Here is an 18,169-nt window from a genome sequence, read left to right on the forward strand (position 1 = left end):
CCTGCCCCTGTACCCACTGAGGGCAGCCCAGGCCCCTCAGTCCCCTTGGGAATGAGCCCCTCCCTCATGGCTGGGGGCTGTGTTTTTTCACCCCCAGAGCAACTCCATCAGGATGTATTATCACCCCTCCTCTACGGATGGGGAAACTGAGGCTCAGAGCGGGACACTGTGATTCAGGCGCAGGTCTCAACGCTCGAGGGAGGGCTGTGCTGCCGCGGGGCGGAGGGGGCTTGGGTTTCTCCGACAGCTGACAAAGCGGTCCCTGGGATGTCACCCATTCAGAATTTCAAGTCAGTCCTGCTTCTTAAAACCCTTCCCACTCCCCAGGGCCCTTAACCAAAACGATGCCCGCCGTGGGCTGCCGGCCCCACCCCCACCCCCGTCCGCGGGGCCTCCCTGGAACCGCCCTCCCCGCGCGCTGGGGCGGCTGCTTGTGTGCTCAGAGGCGCCCTCTCGCGCTAGACTGTAGCCTCTGCAGGCAGGAGGCTGTTTTGCTCACGGCTGTACGAGGCGGGCGGGTAAAAACAGAGTCCCACATGTCGTAGGTGATCCATCAACACATGTCCAGTGGCCTACAGTGAGGGGATTTGTGGAGAGGACATGGGGTAACGGATGACCCGAGGCCAGGCCAGAGAGCGGAGTGACCCGCGGGGGTCAGACCCCGGGGCAGGAGCTGAGCGCGGGTTGCCGCCCCACCCCGCATCAGTGCCCCCAAGGCGACCCCGCCCCCCACTTGGCAGAGCCAAGGCTCCCCTCGCTGACAGTCGGCTTCATGGGGTCCTCTGGGGAGGGCTGGTCCCGCTGAAGACAGGCTCAGGCCCGCCCTCCCGCCCCACCCCGCAGGCATGACACTCACTGTCCTTGTCTGTCGGTGGCTGCAGGGAGTAGAGGACGCCTTGGGGGCCGTTTGGAGGGAGGCCTGGGCTGCCTGCTGGGCCGGGGGCGCCGGGGGGGCCGGGGCGCCCCATCTCTCCAGGAAGCCCACGGGGCCCTGGCGGCCCCAAGAGGCCTGCAGTGGGGAGGAGAGGAGTCACAGGAGGGCCGGGCCTCGTGGCTGACGTAACAGAGACGAGAAGCAGACCCTGAAGGGGATGGGGCTGGCGAGGGCCGGTGGTGGCCTCCAGGCCCAGGGACACCCTGGAGGGCTCTTCCGGGAGCTAATAACATGACTTCCCCTTCCCAGCCCAGTGCACAGGGGACCCGGGGCAGCTGGATGGGAGGTGAGGGAGGCAGGGACCACAGACCCAGTGGGGGCTCCGGCCAGATGCCCTCTGCCCGCTCCAGGGACCTCAGCTCTGGGGAAGGGGTGCCGAGGGTGGCAGCCAGCCTGGGCCAGCCCTGTACCTGCCCTGACAGGGCCCAGGAGGAGCTGGGTGGTCTCTGGAGGTGTTGTTTACATGGCTGAGCACAACCCCCAGCCCCCAGGAGCCCCCCCGGACACCTGCGCCCACAACTCCAGAAGCCTTCTCTTCCCACAGCCCGGGGCGAGACGGAGCCCTAAGGTGCTTGGGGTGAGGCTGCCGTAGGGGTGGCAGTGGGAAGAAGTGAGCCTGGAGTCCCCCAAGATGGCAGTCATTAGCCCCAGCAAGAAAGGGGGTGTCTGGGATGCCTCGCCTGCTCAGACAGGGGAGAAACCCCAACCCCCTTCCCCCAGTGGACAGAGTCGGGTCGGGGCGTGTGGGGGGGTGTCCTTACCAGGAGGACCTGCTGGGCCCTTCTCTCCTGCCTGGCCCCGGTCACCTTTGGAGCCTGGGGGACCTGCAGGCCCTGGTGGTCCCGTCTGTCCCGGGGGCCCTGGGGATAGAATGAAATGAGGCCTGAGAACACTGTGGGCTGAGCTGCGCCCCGTGGCTCCAGGCTTGACCACCTGGGCTGTCCGGTCAGACCTGCCTCCAGGAATCCGGCCCACCTGGGGCCCCCCACAATGGGCAAAGGGACCATCATTAGCTCATATCAGTCATTACAGCTTGCAAACCATTTTTGTTCCTATTAACGTCTATGATCTCAAGAGCTACTTGTGTCCCCACTTGACAGATGGGGAAACTGAGGCTCAGAAAGGTGCGGCCCTTTGCTCAAGGTAGCAGAGCCAGGCTGTAAATGAGTCAGAATCCTCTCTCCACGTCCTGCTGTCTCCTTGCTCAGGCTCAGGAACTGGGCTTCTGGCAAAGAGCTTCCCAATGAGGCCTCCTTAGAGACCCCAGGAAGCCCTGAAGGACATGTCTGCCCAGCTTCAGGGTCTCCAGGCCCCAAGGGTGGGCAAGAGTAGATGGAGAGGCCAGGGTCCCCCTGTGAGGCCTGGGGACAGCCCCTTCTCTCCCTCTGGAAGCCCTGGGCCTGGGGAGGATGCTCAAAAATGCCTGCTGAACTGATGGAGGCCCTGGAGATGCCGGTTTCCAGAGAGATTCCCAGCTGCTCGCCAGGATTCCAGGGCTCATCCAGGTGTCAGCATTTGTAGGGTTTGTGCTCCACCTGGTGGCCATTCTTGGGAACTGCACGTCCTGGTAGGAAGAAAGGTGCCCCAGGAGACCCGGAGCCCCTCCCAGCTTCCTCCCTCCCCTCCAGGGGGTGTTGGGGCCTGGGTCCTCCAGGGGATGAGAAGCCCCCCCCTTCCCCCCAGCCCCCGCTCCCTCCTCAGTCCCAGAAGAAGGATCTGAAGATGAGCATGGGGCAGCCCTCTGGAAATGAGACTTTGGGGAGAGTGGCTAGAGAGGTGTGGGGGGCTGGGGGGGGCCCCAAAGTGAGACGCCCCCTCCTCTCATAGCAGGACTAACCTCACCCCTGCACCCTCCCAGCCTCCAGAGACTGCAGAATATCTGATGCTTCCCTGGCCCCAGGACTGGCCACTGGAGGCAACTCTCCCACTGCTGGGGGTCTACAGGCAGGGAAGGGGATGGAGCGTGTGCTCAGAGCTGAGTCTGGGCAGGAGTGCTAAGAAGCTGGGGGCTCAACCTGGGGACAGGAGGAGGGAAGGCGTCACCTGCAAAGGGCTCCAGTGGGGCCGAGAATCACTGAGTCAAAATGGCCCTGGATCGCTGGGTGACCCCAGGGGTCACTTTTCTGAGCCTCAGTCCTCTCCTCTGTAACCTGAGCTTTATGAGCTTACTGGAATGATTAGCAACGATATCTGTACAGACTAGGGTGATATAAAAATATTTAATAACTGGCACAGCACGGATACTGACCAGTCAGACGAGATCTCAGCCTTAAACCCTTGAGTTCAGCCACACAGACAGTGCCAGCTCACCACCCAGGGTAAAGCCCCAGCGCTTCTCCTGGCACGTGGCAGTATTCAACAATGCTGACTACTAGTATTACAGTTATTATTACTGTTCTGCAGTCCCAGGGAGCAGAGCCCAAACCAATGGATAGAAGCTGCAGAGAGAAAACGTTTACCTCTGACTTCAAAGTGTGGTGGGAAGGGTGAAAACAACAGGTGAGTGGATGTCTTCCAACTTGGGTCAGAGAGTTCAGAGAGGATCCCCCAGAAGGGGGGCAGTCAGTAAGCTGCCCATCCCTGGTGGTATGCAGGCAGGGGCTGCTGTAAACTTGAGCCAATCAAGGATGGAGCTGGGCTGGGGGCCTAAGTGCAGATGCTAAGGGGCAGCAAGGCAGTCAGTGAGGACAGTAGCTGGACTGTGAGGCAATAAGGAATGGTGAGGACTGCGGCCAACTGCAGAGCTTGAACGGGATCTGCAGGGGCAGCTGTGACTTAGCTGCAGCCAATTGTTTCTCTTTTTTAAAATTTTTGTTTTAATATAATTTTTTGGCCACACCACACGGCACGTGGGATCTTGGTTCCCTGACCAGGGATCAAACCCGTGCCCCTTGCATTGGAAGTGCGGACTCTTAACCACTGGACCACCAGGGAAGTCCCAGCCAATTGTTTCTATTAAGAGACAGCCAACCCCAATGGCCAGAACTTCCATTTTTCTAAGAGAAGCGAGAAATCCTGGTTTTTATGTGAAATCCCCCCAGGTTTTAAACATTAGCTCAGTTTTTCAAAATGCCATGTGGGCATGTATGACCTCCTTGTGCAGGCCCTGGGAGGCCATGCCTCCCCTGTAGGCCTCACTCACCGGCCGGGCCTGTGGGCCTTCTCCTTTGGGGCCCAGGGTGGGCGAGAGGGAGGGCGTCAGGGAGAAAATCCTCGTTCCAGGGCGGTGGGGTGCTCTGGGGGGTCGGCAGGTCATTGTCCGGGCCCGAGGGCCGCTCTGCTGCTTCCAGAAGGAGAACCTGGGCCGGAGAAGGGCAGAGGGTCAGGCCCAGGCCAGGCCGGGGACACATGTGAATGGGAACGTGTGCCCCAGGAGACCAGCAGCTGCCCCCTGCTCTTGGGATCACCAGTCCCCTCGCTGGAATGTTCTCCCACCCCTGCCCCCCTCCCCTTCCCATTTCAGGAAGCCCTCCTGACCCTCGGGCTCAGGCAGGTCCCCTTTGGACACGTTCAGAGTCACCGTACTTTTCTCCTAGGGCGGCTGTCGCTGGGATTAGACAGTGGCTGTTGGAATAATGACCACGGTCACCTCCACTTCACCGGCTCCTCCCAAGGGAGGGACTGGGCCTGCCTCTCCCCCACACACCTGGCTCAGGGCACAGACAGCAGTCAGGGAATGTTTGTGGATGAACGGATGGATGGAAGGAAGGAGGGAGGGAGGAAGGAAGGGAGGGAGGGAGGGGCAGAGGGAAAGAAAGGGAAGGGGAAAGGAAAGGAAAGAAAAAAAGAAGAAAAGAAAAGAAGGAGAAAGAATAAATAAATGGGCCCAGCTTGATGCATGATATTTAGCAGGAGCTCCAGAAAAACAAAGGTGGCCATGGTCACTCAGGGCCAGCCTGGAAAGCAGCCTGTCCTCTCCCCTGGAGGAAAGCAGGGGTCAAAAACCGAAAGGACCCAGGGCCTCGGTGGGAGACTCTCCCTAATTCACGTGAACTGGGAGCCAGGAGGCCTCAGAGGCCCTGCTGTCCCCAAAGAGGCTAGCAGGGGGCGCTGCGTGCCCGGGATCCGCACAGGGCAGGCAGGCAGATGCTAGAACACAGTAGACCCACCCCAGCAGAGGGGGGCCCTGGGGTTCCCGGGCCATATCGGATGGAGCCCGGCTTCCTGTCCCGATCTGCCAGACGGGAAGGAAGAAGTCCAGTGTCTCACGTCCCCTCCAGCTCTTAGAAACCCGAATCCCGCGTCCTGCTAGAGTCTACGACTCAGTGTGTGAGATGAAAGTGTTCTGAGAACGGGGCTGAGGGTGGGCCTGGCTGGGCCCCACCCCGGGCCGCCCCCCACCCCCATCAGAATCACTGGCGTCTAATTCCGCAGGTGCTGCTGCCTGAAGGCATCCAAACTCCAGCCCCCTGGCCTATACCCCACCCTACGCCCACCCCAACACGGGAGTCCGTACTTCCCGGAGGGCCTAATGGGCCCCCAGGACTCTTCCAGTGCCCCTCTGCCTGCCTGTGGCCCTCGCTCGGCCCGTCGTGTCCCCCCTCCCCAGGCCTGTGGCCTCAGGCTCTGTGACAGCCCTCTGCCTCCCCCACCTACGCCTGCCCCCTCCCTCTCCTGCAGCCCCGGGTCCCCACAATCAACAGCAGTGGGTGAGGACCTCCTGCAAAGCAAACCCGCCTAAAAACCGCCAGTATCTCCACACACTTCGTACACAGGCGCCCACCTTGGCCTCACCTGCGTCTCTTCCACCCCCCTCTGCTCCAGCTGCCCTGAACTCTCCCAGTGCCCCTCAAGCCCAAGACCGCCCCACCTCCAAGCCCGAGCTCCTGCAGGGCCCTCCACTAGCCCTGCCCCCAACCCCGATCCCCCCCCACCCCCCCGGAAGATTCTGAGATCCAGTGAGCTGTCCCCTCCTCCCTGTGTCTGTCTGACCCTCTGGGCAGAAGGGGGCCCTCCCCTCCTGTGTGTCCCCTCAGCTCCTGTACAATCACTTTGTGCCCACAGCCAGGGCGGCGGTGGGAGCAATGCCACCAGCCCCGCCCTCAGGAGTCGGGACCACCTGGGGAGGGGGCGCCCTCCTTGCTCTCGGTCCCCAGAGCCCAGCACAGGTTAAGTGCCATGTGATGGGGGAAGCTCAGACCCTGCTACCAGCCAGGCTGGTTTGAATCCCTGCTCTCCTACTAGGTGACCACTATGTGACCTTGTGCAAGCATCGTGACCTCTGTGGGCCTCAGTTTTCCCATCAGCAAAATGGGGGTGATAACACTGACCCTGCAGGGCCACGGGAGATCGGGAGCGCTCAATACATGGGCACCCCGGTTAGTCCTGCTGATGCTGGGACGGTGGGGGGATCACGGGAACAAACGGCTGCCTTCCCAGCGCCCAGGCCTGGCTGGGCTGAGGTTTTGTGGCTGTCCAGAAAGGGTCCCTCTGAGCACCCCCTCCCACCAGGTCTGCAGTGTCCCGGGGCCTGGGTGACAGAGTCTCTGAGGACTCTTGGGAACAAAGTGGCACCCCTGCATCAGATCTCAGGTCCCCATCTGTGTTGGGTGGGTGGGTTCCTGACCCTTGAGGCTCCGGTGACCCCCAGGGCCCCTGTCTCTCAGCCCCTCTCCTTTCTGGTCCTCACAAGGGCTCATGAGGCAGGAAGGGCCGCTGCAGCCCCATCACAGGTGAGGTGGAAATAGAGGCTCAGAGACTGCAAGTGACTTGCCCAAGGTCACCCAGCAAGTAGGTGGTGGGGCCAGGGCCCCATGTGGTGCCTCACCCGCCTCCCCACAGCCGGGCCACAACCTTGGCCTCAGTGGAGCTTCACGGAGGCACAGAGAAGGGGAGCAGCTGGCTCAGATCGCACAGCAGCTCGGGGGTGGAACCCCCCCTCCTGAGACCCGGAACCCCCTCTAGGAACAGAGGGTTACAATTCCTGCCCCAACTACTGACTGTCCACTGGGAAGCTGACCGGCCACGGCCAAGTGGAGGAGCTGGGCGGCAGGGCAAGGAGACTTGTCTGTCGGTGCCTGTGATGTGGGACCCAGAGCCGTGGCTGTGAGGATGGAGGTGAGGAGAACTGTCAGTATCTGGTGCCCCAGGGCTTGGGGGCAGGAGGGTGGGCGAAGGCAGGAGTAGCTCCCTTGTTTCTGGCCTGGCTCTGGGGATGGTGGGATTGCCACCAGTCAAACAGGGGCGCAGGAGAGGGCAGGTTTGGGGGTGAAGGTGATCAGTCCGGGGGGTGAGTTGAGATGCAGTGTCTCGGGGGAACCTCCAGATGGATATATTTAACAGGGAGTAGCCAGGAGCAGTAGGGGGTTTGGAGCAGCTTGGAAAGATCAAGGAGGGGGCACCCGGCCTGGGCTCCGGGGGTCAGGCCCAGCTCTCCTTTTGTGGCAGAGCTCCCAGGACTCCCAAGGGGACCCGCCACCTGCAGCCTTGCCCCTGCACCAGACACCCGGCTCACTTCTTCCTGGGGCACTTCCCACGCAGACACCAAGGCCCACAGAGCCCACGGACCCGGGCAGAGCAGCCCTGGCCATGGTCAAGTTAGAATCAGCCCCCACCAGAGTCCAAGTCCTCCTGGCCTGGCCATGGCCAACCTCCCAGAGAAACTGACCCCATTCCTGCCGGGCATGAGCACACCAGGGCGGGCAGCAGTGGGCGTGGGGACATAGCCCAAGAAAACCAGACCTCGGCCAGCCTCGGAGGGCAGTGGCTCTGATGACGTCATGGCAGCCTGGCTGATTGGCCAGGACACCGCCTTCCTGCACCAGAGAGCAGCCGAGTTCCGAGGCTCCTGTGACCCTCACTCAGGGAAATGCCCTCGGGCTGCCTCCCACTCAGTCTGGTCCTTGGAGTCAGAGTGTAAACTGAGGGGCAGGAGAGGAAGGAAGGCAGGAAACTTTTTCTGCTGGCCTTCCACCCCACCATCGCCCAACAGCCATTCCAGCCTGTCCCAGGAAAAGAGGGTGGCAGGAATCTAGATGAGCTCCTAGGTCTGGGTCCTGTGGCAACTCGGGCACCATGCGGAGTGTAAATGGAACAGTCCCTTGTGGTCGCCTGGCCTCCAACCTCCTCCTCTTCCTTGGCTCCAGAACCCCCTACTGTGTGCCTGCAGGTGTGCCCCAGAGGAGGAATCATGACTGGCCAATTACTCATTTTCCCAGCTCCCTTGCAACTAGGAGGTGGGCATATAGTCCAGTGCTGGCCAACGACAGATAATGAATCTGTTGGGGTGCTTTACTTCCCCCCCCACTTCCTGCCTTTGAACAAGGTATAAGGATGTGAGGCCTTGAGCTGCAGCAGCCACTTTGTAACCATGAGGCACTGACCATGAGGCCAAAAGCCAATTCACTAAGGAGGTGGAGAGGAAGGCTGTGAAGAGTCTGGGTTCTTGAGCCATCAAACCAATCCTGAGACCACTAACTTCTGGACTTCCTATTGAACTAACAATAAATGGTAAGGAATAAGCTGCCAGTGGCTGGGTTTCTGTTACTTGCCACTGAACACATCCCTTCTGATATGCCAAAACAGGTTTCTTGTCTGAAGAAGCAGAAGTTGCAGTTTCCAGGCCTCAGAGTTACTGCTCTCTTATGCCAGCTGCCTGGGTTCTGACTCCCCATCTGGGGTCTGCCTGCCCGGTTCTGCCTTCACCCACCTGACCCCAGCCCTTGACCCCAGCTCCATGTTCTCTCTGACCCCTGTGGGCTCACCTGACCTCAGCACAGTCCCTGAGGCTGCGGGGTTGTCCTGGCTGCTAGCCTGGCTTGTGTCCCCCTCCCTCTGCAGGCTGCTGCCTCTCAGGGCCCTCTGACCGGGCTGACGAAGCTCCCAGGGGCCCAGTTTCTCCAGGGGACACTTGGGCATAAAGCAGGCAGGCGGGCAGCTGGAAGGTGATCCAGATAAGACTCAGGAGTTGAGACAGGAGTCTCCCACCCCCTACCTGGGGATCCAGAAGAAACGCAGTGGCAGCCACCTCTCTGCACACCCGTCTCGAGCTACCTCTCCTGCTCCCCACCCAGGAGCCACCTGAGCTCACGCCTGTCCACCAGCCTCAAAACAACCCAGTGAGGGGCCCGGGAAATGTCTCCTTCAATTTCCATTTTACAGGGCAGCAGACTGAGGCCCAGAGCTAGGAAGGGACCTGCCAAGGCAGAGCAATTACTGGGACAGCCCGACGCCCCCACCCCTTGTAGTCCCCTGAGGTGTACAGAGGGGTCATGACCCTCACCCTCAGGGCCAGAGAGTAAGCCCCACACCCAGCCCGCTGCGGTGGACTTGGCCATGGTCGTGGTGCAGCCTCTCGAGGCAGAGGGAGGTGTCAGGGTGGGAGGACCAGGGGAGGAATTGCTCATGGCGGGAGGGCATGGGCGAGGGCTAAGTGGGCAGGGGACAGCTGGCACGGTGCCAGTCCTCCCCCAGAGCTGTGACTTTTAACACCCCAGGGTACTGGGCCTGGGCCAGGGCAGGCTGTCAGCCAATGCTCTGCCAAACCATGCGGAGGTTTCAGGTGCCTGGAAAATGTCCATCAGGCCAGCCAGCCTGGGGACCCCACCTTTTCTAAAGTCTCGGGTACCAGAAGTTCATCCCAGCATCTTCCCCAGCATCCCTCACCCCTGGGACCCTCAGGTTTCTTGCTCACCCCACTCCCTTCCCCAACCCCAGGAGACTGGCCCGGCCCAGAGAAGGTTACCCAGGGCCACTGAAGCCCCAAACAGCACCCATCCCCCAGGACCAGGCTGCTCAGTCCTGCTGGGCTCCCTGGGGCTGATGCAAGCCCCTCCCCAACCAGCTCCCCAGGCCCAGTATCCCCAGACCATCTGACCTTGGCCTCCAGCGTGGTCAGCCGGTCACTCATGTCACTGAGCCGGGTACAGTTCATGCATTCTGAAAGAGAAGAGGTGAGAGTGGAGTAGATCCTGGGGAGAGAGCAGCCCAGCCACAAGGATAGCCTCTGGTCAGGCAGGCGGGGAAATCTCTGAGCTGTTGCCAGCAAAACTCCTACCCATCCTTCAGAGCTTTATCCTTAGCGCCCCCTCCTCCATGCAGTCTGCCTGACCTCTGACCCTCCTTTCTGGGCATCCACAGCACAGAATACTGTCTGTTTACTCAGTGAATTGTCCGAGCCAGCACCTGGGATGCTTTGTCAGTCTGTGGGTGCCGTATGGGTGGGGTCTTTGCCTATTTTGTTTGTTCATGAATTTCAGTGCCTGACACAAAATAGAGGCTCAAAAAATATCTGATAGTTGATGAATGGATAGTAAATGAGACACGCTCCCTGACTTTGAGAACTACAGTCTGGGGAAGGATACAGGCAAATAGACACAGGCTGGTAAGGGCTATAAGAACAGAACATGCAAAAGAGCATCATGGGGGATGTCAAAGCCCATCTGGGGTGGGCAGTGGTCCAGGAGGGCTTCCTGGAGGCAGTGGCATCTAAGGTGAGGCCTGAGGGATGCACAATGACTGGTCAGGTTCAGCAGAAGGAAGAATAAGGGCTGAGGCCCCGAGGAGAACAGAACAGAGGAGCGTCTGCCAGCAGCCTGGCCTATCCGAGCACACCTGCGGGCCACCAAGGCTGGAGCAGTGGGCTGGGCCCTGACACAGGAGGCCTGGGGGGGAAGAGCTTGGCAGTATCCTGAGGCCAATGGGCTGCTGTTGGAGGGGGTGAAAGCCAAGGTCAGATTTGCAGTTTTAAAAGCTCACTCTGGCAGCGGAAGTGTCCCATGGGTGGGAGTGGGAGGGCCTGGGAGCCGGAAGGCCAATTAGGAGACCAGTAACTGTTAACCTCCCAGGCATACATCTCCCTGGGCTGTAATCATCTATTTATGTCTGTCTCCCCCAGAGACCCAGAGCTCTTTAATGAGGAAATAGATGGTTCAAAGCTGTTCTAAAGAGCTTTTATTGCTCTAGAAGTCAAGAGATGCTTAGATTCCTCCCTCAGTTCAAAGCCTGACCCTACAGGAACCCCATTCTGGTTAAACAGACACACGAGAGGTATTAGGGTAACTCGGCAGGTCCCACTTGGTGTTCAGAGACCCCTTGGCCACAGCGAGGCCCCCATGCTCACCAGCGGGGTCCCCGGCCCCCCATCATCAGCCTTGTCTGTCCCCCATCTTTGTCGCTGAATGCAAACCACCTTGTAAATGTCCCTATTTTAAAATAATGATTGCTCTGTGAGAGATGTGAGGAGACCACCAGGATCTTAGGACCATAGGAGTAGGTGATTCAGGCTGTGTCCTCCCCAGGGGCGCCCAGCCTTGAGGCCAGGGGTGCTGACAGTCCCCACTTTTACAAGGCACCAGCCCTACCTGGCTTTACAATGTGGGCTGGCAGGGGTCCCCTCATCCTCATCTCCCTCCCCATCTACCCTGGGCTCGGCCCAGTCAGTGGTTTATAAGCCTTTTTTAGGAACAGAACTCTTTCTCCCCCAATAAAACCTTGTCAGTAACCCCGATACATAAAAGAGATTAAAGGCTGAGGCGTAAACACTGAAACTTTAAAACAACCAGAAGAATGTATACAGTTGTCTGACTCGGGGACGGGGCAGGACTTCACAAAGGATCAGCGAGAAAGGAGGCGGTTTTCTGGTTAAACATGGGGAATTGAACACACATGTTTCCCTCTAGTTCCTCCCAGGAAAGGGATGGTAAAGGAAGAAAAAGGTACAAACCACAAAGCGGGGAGATGGGCAGAGGAGACTTCTCAGTGAAAGGCAGCCAGGGGCCGAGTCCCAGGCTCGCAGACACAGGAGGGCTTGGAGATCAGGGAAAGGCGAGGGTCCTCTCTGGGCTCAGTGACCCACCCAAGGGGAAAGGCCCACAGGCACTGATACCTGGGGAGGCCCCCTTCCCCCCGCACCCCCTGTACAATGGCCTCCAGTCAACAAGGCCAAAACACACGGAAAGAGCCCCAGGGGGCTTTTAGTGCCTCCCTCCTAAATACAGATGGTCCAGGATTCCTGTGCCTCTGAAAGAGGCCCTTCATGGGAAAGACAGACATCAAAACAAACAGGGTCCCATTTGTCATTCCACCCACCCTACCCTCCACACATCCACCCACCCACCCACCCTACCTCCACCCTCCACCTTACTTTCCACCCACCCACTTTCCCATTCATCCATCCCCCACCCCTCCCTTTACCCCCCGACGCTACCCATCCCCAACCATCCCTTCATCCACCTGGAGGCACCGTGGCTGCCCGTGAGCCCCTTGGTGACCCCGTGCTGATCCTGATGGGCGGGTGGCAGGGCAGCATGAATGGGGTGCCTGCCCTCGCAGCAAAGGCCCAAGAGCATCTCATGGGGGAACAGGCACTGACTCTGGAGGAGGGCTGGCCTGGAGAACTTTCCTGTTTGAGCCTCAGCTGTCCCCTCCACACACAGGAGGGCACCACCCCACCCCGGGGCCCAGCAGGAAGGGGGGGGCAGGATGGCCATGGGTGAGGTGTCAATCAGAGCCCCAGCCCCGCCTAGTGAACATTCCGGAGGCATTTAGGGGCCGTGAACACATTTCCAGGGTGTGAGGCAACAAATAGGACTCGCTGCAGGGGGGAAGGCCAGCAGAGGAAGGGGTGAGCCTTGGGCTCTCCCAGAAACCTATTCCTGGAAAGTGTGCTGGGCCCGGACCTAGTTTGCTCTGGCACCGGGCACCCTGCTTGGCCTGTGGGGAGCGGCTTGGCTGTCAGCAGGCACAGGGGGTTCCAGCTCCCCAGCCGCGGAGAGGCGCAGCCAGCGGGCAGGGGCGAGGCTGCCAGCTCAGTCTCCCTGTGCCACCTGCCCGGGCAGGCGCTCTGAGACTGGGCGGGTTTTATGGTTCCCCTGGCATTCTGTCATCGACAGCAATTAAATTATGCATTTGACTTTCTCTAACTACTCCTCGGAGCGGTGGAAATATGGAGATGGGCCTGGTGGGGACAATCCTGGCTGTGTGACTGGCCGAGGCCCTGCCGCCTGGCTCTGGGCCGGTTCCCCCTCCCGGAGACGCAGACTCTAACTCTCTGGGATTCTAAGGATTCCCACGTTCCCAGCACACACAGGCCCGCGAGGGTTTCCTAGTTTTGAGGACACAGCGGCAGAACCTGTGTTGGGAAGTCTCTGCCAATATATCAGAAGGGTGGATGTGCCAGGCGAACTGGTGTGTGTGTGTGTATGTGTGTGTGTAAGAGAGAGAGAAACTGACTGCTTGGCGTGGTCAGTAGAGAGAGCACTATAGAGGCCACTAACTCACTGTGTGGCTTGCGAGGCCCTCTTTCTCTCTGCACCTCAGTTTCCCCATCTGTAAAAGGGGTTTACATTGCTCAGCTCCAGGGACCTCAGGCTCCTGGACTCTTTGCTCCTGCCCTCGCCGGCCGGCTGCCCTCTCTGCCTCTCTCTTTCTGTTCCTCCTCCCAGGGCACCCCACCTTGGTGCCTCCAGCTTCTGCCTACCTCACCCATCCCTTTCCTGCTTGGGCCACGACACCCTGACAGGCGCAGCCAGGGTACTTGGATGGTTCTGTCCCCAGAGGCCCAGCTCCCTCTGAGAGGTCTCTGAGATGGTCTGCAGGTACGGGGCATTCGCAGGGTGGATGTCACCTGCAGCCAACCCAACGGGGCCCAGCTGGAAGAGACCCCTAAAACCCCCCGGGAGACCTTTGACCCTAGTCAAGACTCCTAGGGGAAGAAACTTCCAAGGAGGTCAATAGAGTAAGATACTGTGGGGACAGAGGTAGGGCAGGCCAGCTAGACTGGCCATGGGTGCACACAGGGCACCACAGGAACAAGGAGGTCCTGAGTGATCTGTTTCCCTAATGTGACAAGAGCTATGGAGGTAAGCTCCCCCCCGCCAAAAGCCTGACTCTAGGGAATGAAAACTGGGGGTAAAGAGGGGTACAGGGGACTCTCCTTTCTCACGGTAAGCCTTGAAGAGCTACTGGCCTTTTTAAAACAATGTATATATTTAATATACATAATATAATTTAAATTTTTAACTGGGTGAAAACATGAAACGTGCTTATGATGCTGTGTGGAAAATATACAATATTGTATCTATTCATGAGCTGGCAGGAAACAAGCCAGTTGCAGGCTGGAGTTCCAGAGATGGTGCCACCAAGACATGATCATTCCAGATTTTTCCAGTCCTGGTGTTTCCAATTCAGCCTGCAGCTCTTAAGTGCCCTCTGGTGCTCTGAGCCCAGCTCCGTGGGTAGCAGCGAGGACCTGCTAGGAATTTTGTAAAATACCTTCCCTGCGGGGTTTCCCAGGTGTCAGAGTGGTTAAGAATCCGCCTGCCAATGCAGGGGACACGGGTTCGAGCCCTGGTCTGGGAAGATCCCACATGCCACGGAGCAACTAAGCCCATGCGCCACAACTACTGAGCCTGCGTGCCACAACTACTGAAGCCCGCACGCCTAGAGCCCGCGCTCCGCAACGAGAAGCCACCGCAATGAGAAGCCCGTGCACCGCAACAAAGAGTAGCCCCCGCTCGCTGCAACTAGAGAAAGCCCGTGCCCAGCAACAAAGACCCAACTCAGCCAAAAATAAATAAATAAAAATACTTCCCTGGGCCTGGGAAGCCACCTTTCCAGTTAACTTGTAGAGAGCCGCTTGTCCAGGTACTTGCAGACAGATCGAATTTTTCTAAGACACATACCCCAGAAGGAAGCGTGGAAAGGACAAGGCCAGGCCAAAGGTGGGGGCCCTACCCTGGGCCCCACTGTGCTCCTCCACACATGCCAGAGCAACGAAGCCCATCGGGGGCCGGGAGCCTGCTGGTTGGATGGAGCTGTGGCTGCTTGCCAGGCCCAACCGTGGGGCTAATGGACAGGACAGAATAATTAAATTCCATCTTTTTCTATATTACGGATCACAGAGAAGGCCAGATATTTTTTCAAGAACTTCTGCCAAGAGTTTTTATTGAAAGGTAATTTGAGTTTCTTCTTGGAGAGGGGCAGCCTTGCAAGGGTGTCATCGCTGTAGAAACACAAATCCCCAGAGGACCAGCTGCGCTGAAGCTGCTCAGAGCACAGTGGTAGCTGGCCACCTCCACCCCCGACACCAGCAGCCCCTGGACTGCAGAGCTTTCCAGCAATGTTCAGAAACCCCCCGTGGGGAAAAGGGACAACACTGGTGAGTGAAACCAATTCACTAATGTTAATCAGTCACCTACAGGGTGAGAGGCAGAAATACCCTGGCATGTGTCCCTCCCTTTATGAGTGAGGATGATGAGATTCAGAGAGGTTCAGCAATGCACTCAAGGTCACACAGCTTGTTGATTAAAGGCCAGAATCAGAACCCAGGCCTTCCATTCCCATAAGGCCATGGTGGGCTGGGCTAGGTGCCCTGGCTGGGGCAGCAACTCTCAACGTGATGTGAAAACAGTGCCTGGACCATAGCTGGACATGGGTGAAGTTTGTGATTTCTTCACCCCACCATGGCCCTAAAGACTCTGCTGACCTAACTGGCCAAGTCTGTCTTCCTCCCTCTCTACCTGCACATCCAGCCCAGAGTTCAAGATTGTTGGGTCTTGTACCATGGCTGGATCACACCCCAAAGCATCTTTGCCCCAATGAAATCTAAAGAGGAATTATTGGAATTATTAAGTTAATTTAGCAAGGTTGATGGAATACAAAGACAGTTTATAAAAATCAACCATATTCCGGGACTTCCCTGGTGGTCCAGCAGTTAAGACTCTGCGCTCCCAATGCAGGGGGCCTGGGTTCGATTCCTGGTCAGGGAACTAGATCGTGCACGATGCAACTAAAGATCCCGCATGCTGCACGCCACAACTAAAGAACCCCCATGCCACAACTAAAAAGATCCTGCCTACAGCAACTAAGACCCAGCACAGCCAAATAAATAAATAAATAAATAAAATAAAAAGCTTGCCTTCAATTAAAAAGAAAATCAACCATATTTCTATATATTGACAATAACATCATTCACAAAAGCATCAAATTATCTAGGAATAAATCTACTGAAAACTATAAAACATCATTGAGAGAAATTAAAGAAGATCTAAATAAATGGAAAGATATGTTCATGGATTGGAAGGCCTTATATTATAGATGTTAACTCTCTCCCACTTGATCTATAAATTCAGTGCAGTCCCATTTAAATCTCAGAAGGCTTTGTGTATGTTGTGTGTGTGTGCGTGTAAATTTGCAAGTTGATTCTAAAATATATATGAAAATGCAAAGGTCCAAGAATAGCCAAGGCAATCTAGAACAAATAGAACAAAAGTGGAAGACTTTTTTTTTTTTTTACAAAATTTTTTTTTTGTTTGTTTATTTATTTATGGCTTGTGTTGGGTCTTCGTCTTTCTCTAGTTGCGGCAAGCAGGGGCCACTCTTCATCGCGGTGCGCGGGCCTCTCACTATCGTGGCCTCTCTTGTTGCGGAGCACAGGCTCCAGACGCGCAGGCTCAGTAGTTGTGGCTCACGGGCCCAGTTGCTCCGCGGCATGTGGGATCTTCCCAGACCAGGGCTCGAACCCGTGTCCCCTGCACCGGCAGGCAGACTCTCAACCACTGCGCCACCAGGGAAGCCCAAAAGTGGAAGACTTTTAGGACCAGAAATGAGATCTATTATGAAACTACAGTAATTAAGACACTGTATTATTGGTGCAAAGATAGACAAAGAGACCCACACTTACACATTCACCTGGTTTATTAAAAAGGCACATATGAGTACAGGAGAGAAAGGATGGACTTTTCAATAAATGGTGCTGGGTCAATTGGACATCCAAATTGAAAAGTAAAATAAAAGAATCTGACCCATAACCCACAGTACACATGAAAGTCGATTCCAGATGGATTGTAGATCTAAATGTTAAAAGAAAAACAATACAGCTTTTTTTTTTGCAGTGCAGTATGGCTTTCAGTATCTTAGTTCCCCAGACCAGGGATCAAACCCATGCCCCGGCAGTGAAAGCTCCAAGTCCTAACCACTGGATCGCCAGGGAATTTCCAACAATACCGGTTTTAGAAAAAATAGGTAACTTACCTTCATGACCTCAGAATAGACAAAGGTTTCTTAGGACACAAAAAGTACTAACATTAAAGAAAACTTTGATAAAATGGATCACATTAAATTTAAGAATTTCTTTTCATCAGAAAACATCATTAAGAGAATGAAGAGGCCTATCACCGAGTAGAAGAGGTCCTTGGAATACATAAAACCACAAAATAAGATGCCAAATGATTCATCTGCCAATGCAGGGGACATGGGTTTGAGCCCTGGTCCGGGAAGATCCCACATGCCGTGGAGCAACTAAGCCCATTCGCCACAACTACTGAGCCTGTGCTCTAGAGCCCGCGAGCCACAACTACTGAAGCTCGCGCGCCTAGAGCCCGTGCTCTGCAGCAAGAGAAGCCACCGCAATGAGAAGCCCGCGCACCGCAACCAAGAGTAGCCCCCGCTCGCCACAACTAGAGAAAGCCCATGCGCAGCAACAAAGACCCAACGCAGCCAAAAATAAATAAATAAATAAATAGATAGATAAATAAATAAATAGATAGATAAATAAATAAATAAATAAATTTAATTTAAAAAAATAAAAACATCTTAGTGATGGTGAAGAAATTTAAAAAGCAAAAAAAGGGCTTCCCTGGTGGCGCAGTGGTTAAAAACCCACCTGCTAACGCGGGGGACACAGGTTCGAGCCCTGGTCCAGGAAGATCCCACATGCCGCAGAGCAACTAAGCCCGTGCGCCACAACTACTGAAGCCCGCGCGCCTAGAGCCTGTGCTCCGCAACAAGAGAAGCCGCTACAATGAGAAGCCCGCACACCACAAAGAAGAGTAGCCCCCGCTTGCCGCAACTAGAGAAAGCCCGCGCGCAGCAACAAAGACCCAACGCAGCCAAAAATAAATAAAAATATAATAAATAAATTAAAAAAAAAAAAGATGCCAAATGGCCCACAGTCATAGGCGGAGGGGTCAACTCATTAGCCGTATCAGGAAATGCAAATTAAACCACACCCACAAGAATGGCTAAAATTAGACTAACAATGCAAGTATCAGAGAGAGTATGAGCCACTGGAACTCTAAGAGAGCATCAATGGAACGTCCATGGAATAACCACATTTTTAAAATGTGGCAGTTTCTAATAGGGCTGAGTAGGAGCAATTCCACCTCTAGATACAAAAATGAATAAATACTTTCACCAAAAAACACGTGCAAGAATGAGCAGCATTGCTCATAATAACCAAAAATTATAAATAACCAAATTCCCATTGGTGGCCAACTGGGTAAATTGAATATTCAC

General features: G+C 56.3%; 1 protein-coding gene across 2 annotated transcripts in view; it reads right to left on the reverse strand.

Annotated features, from left to right (window-relative positions):
- Window positions 1-18,169, reverse strand: part of COL26A1 (collagen type XXVI alpha 1 chain) — a 175,374-nt gene that overhangs the window by 12,439 nt on the left and 144,766 nt on the right. For both annotated transcript variants that reach the window (XM_061208184.1, XM_061208183.1), the window contains exons 4-7: window positions 9,750-9,811; window positions 4,077-4,233; window positions 1,696-1,794; window positions 857-1,009 (exon numbers count right to left, since the gene is read on the reverse strand). In XM_061208184.1, coding sequence (XP_061064167.1) covers window positions 857-1,009; window positions 1,696-1,794; window positions 4,077-4,233; window positions 9,750-9,811 — 471 coding nt within the window. The remainder of the gene's footprint in view (window positions 1-856; window positions 1,010-1,695; window positions 1,795-4,076; window positions 4,234-9,749; window positions 9,812-18,169) is intronic.

This window comes from Eubalaena glacialis, chromosome 13, assembly GCF_028564815.1.
Source record: "Eubalaena glacialis isolate mEubGla1 chromosome 13, mEubGla1.1.hap2.+ XY, whole genome shotgun sequence".
Classification (NCBI taxonomy): Eukaryota; Metazoa; Chordata; class Mammalia; order Artiodactyla; family Balaenidae; genus Eubalaena; species Eubalaena glacialis.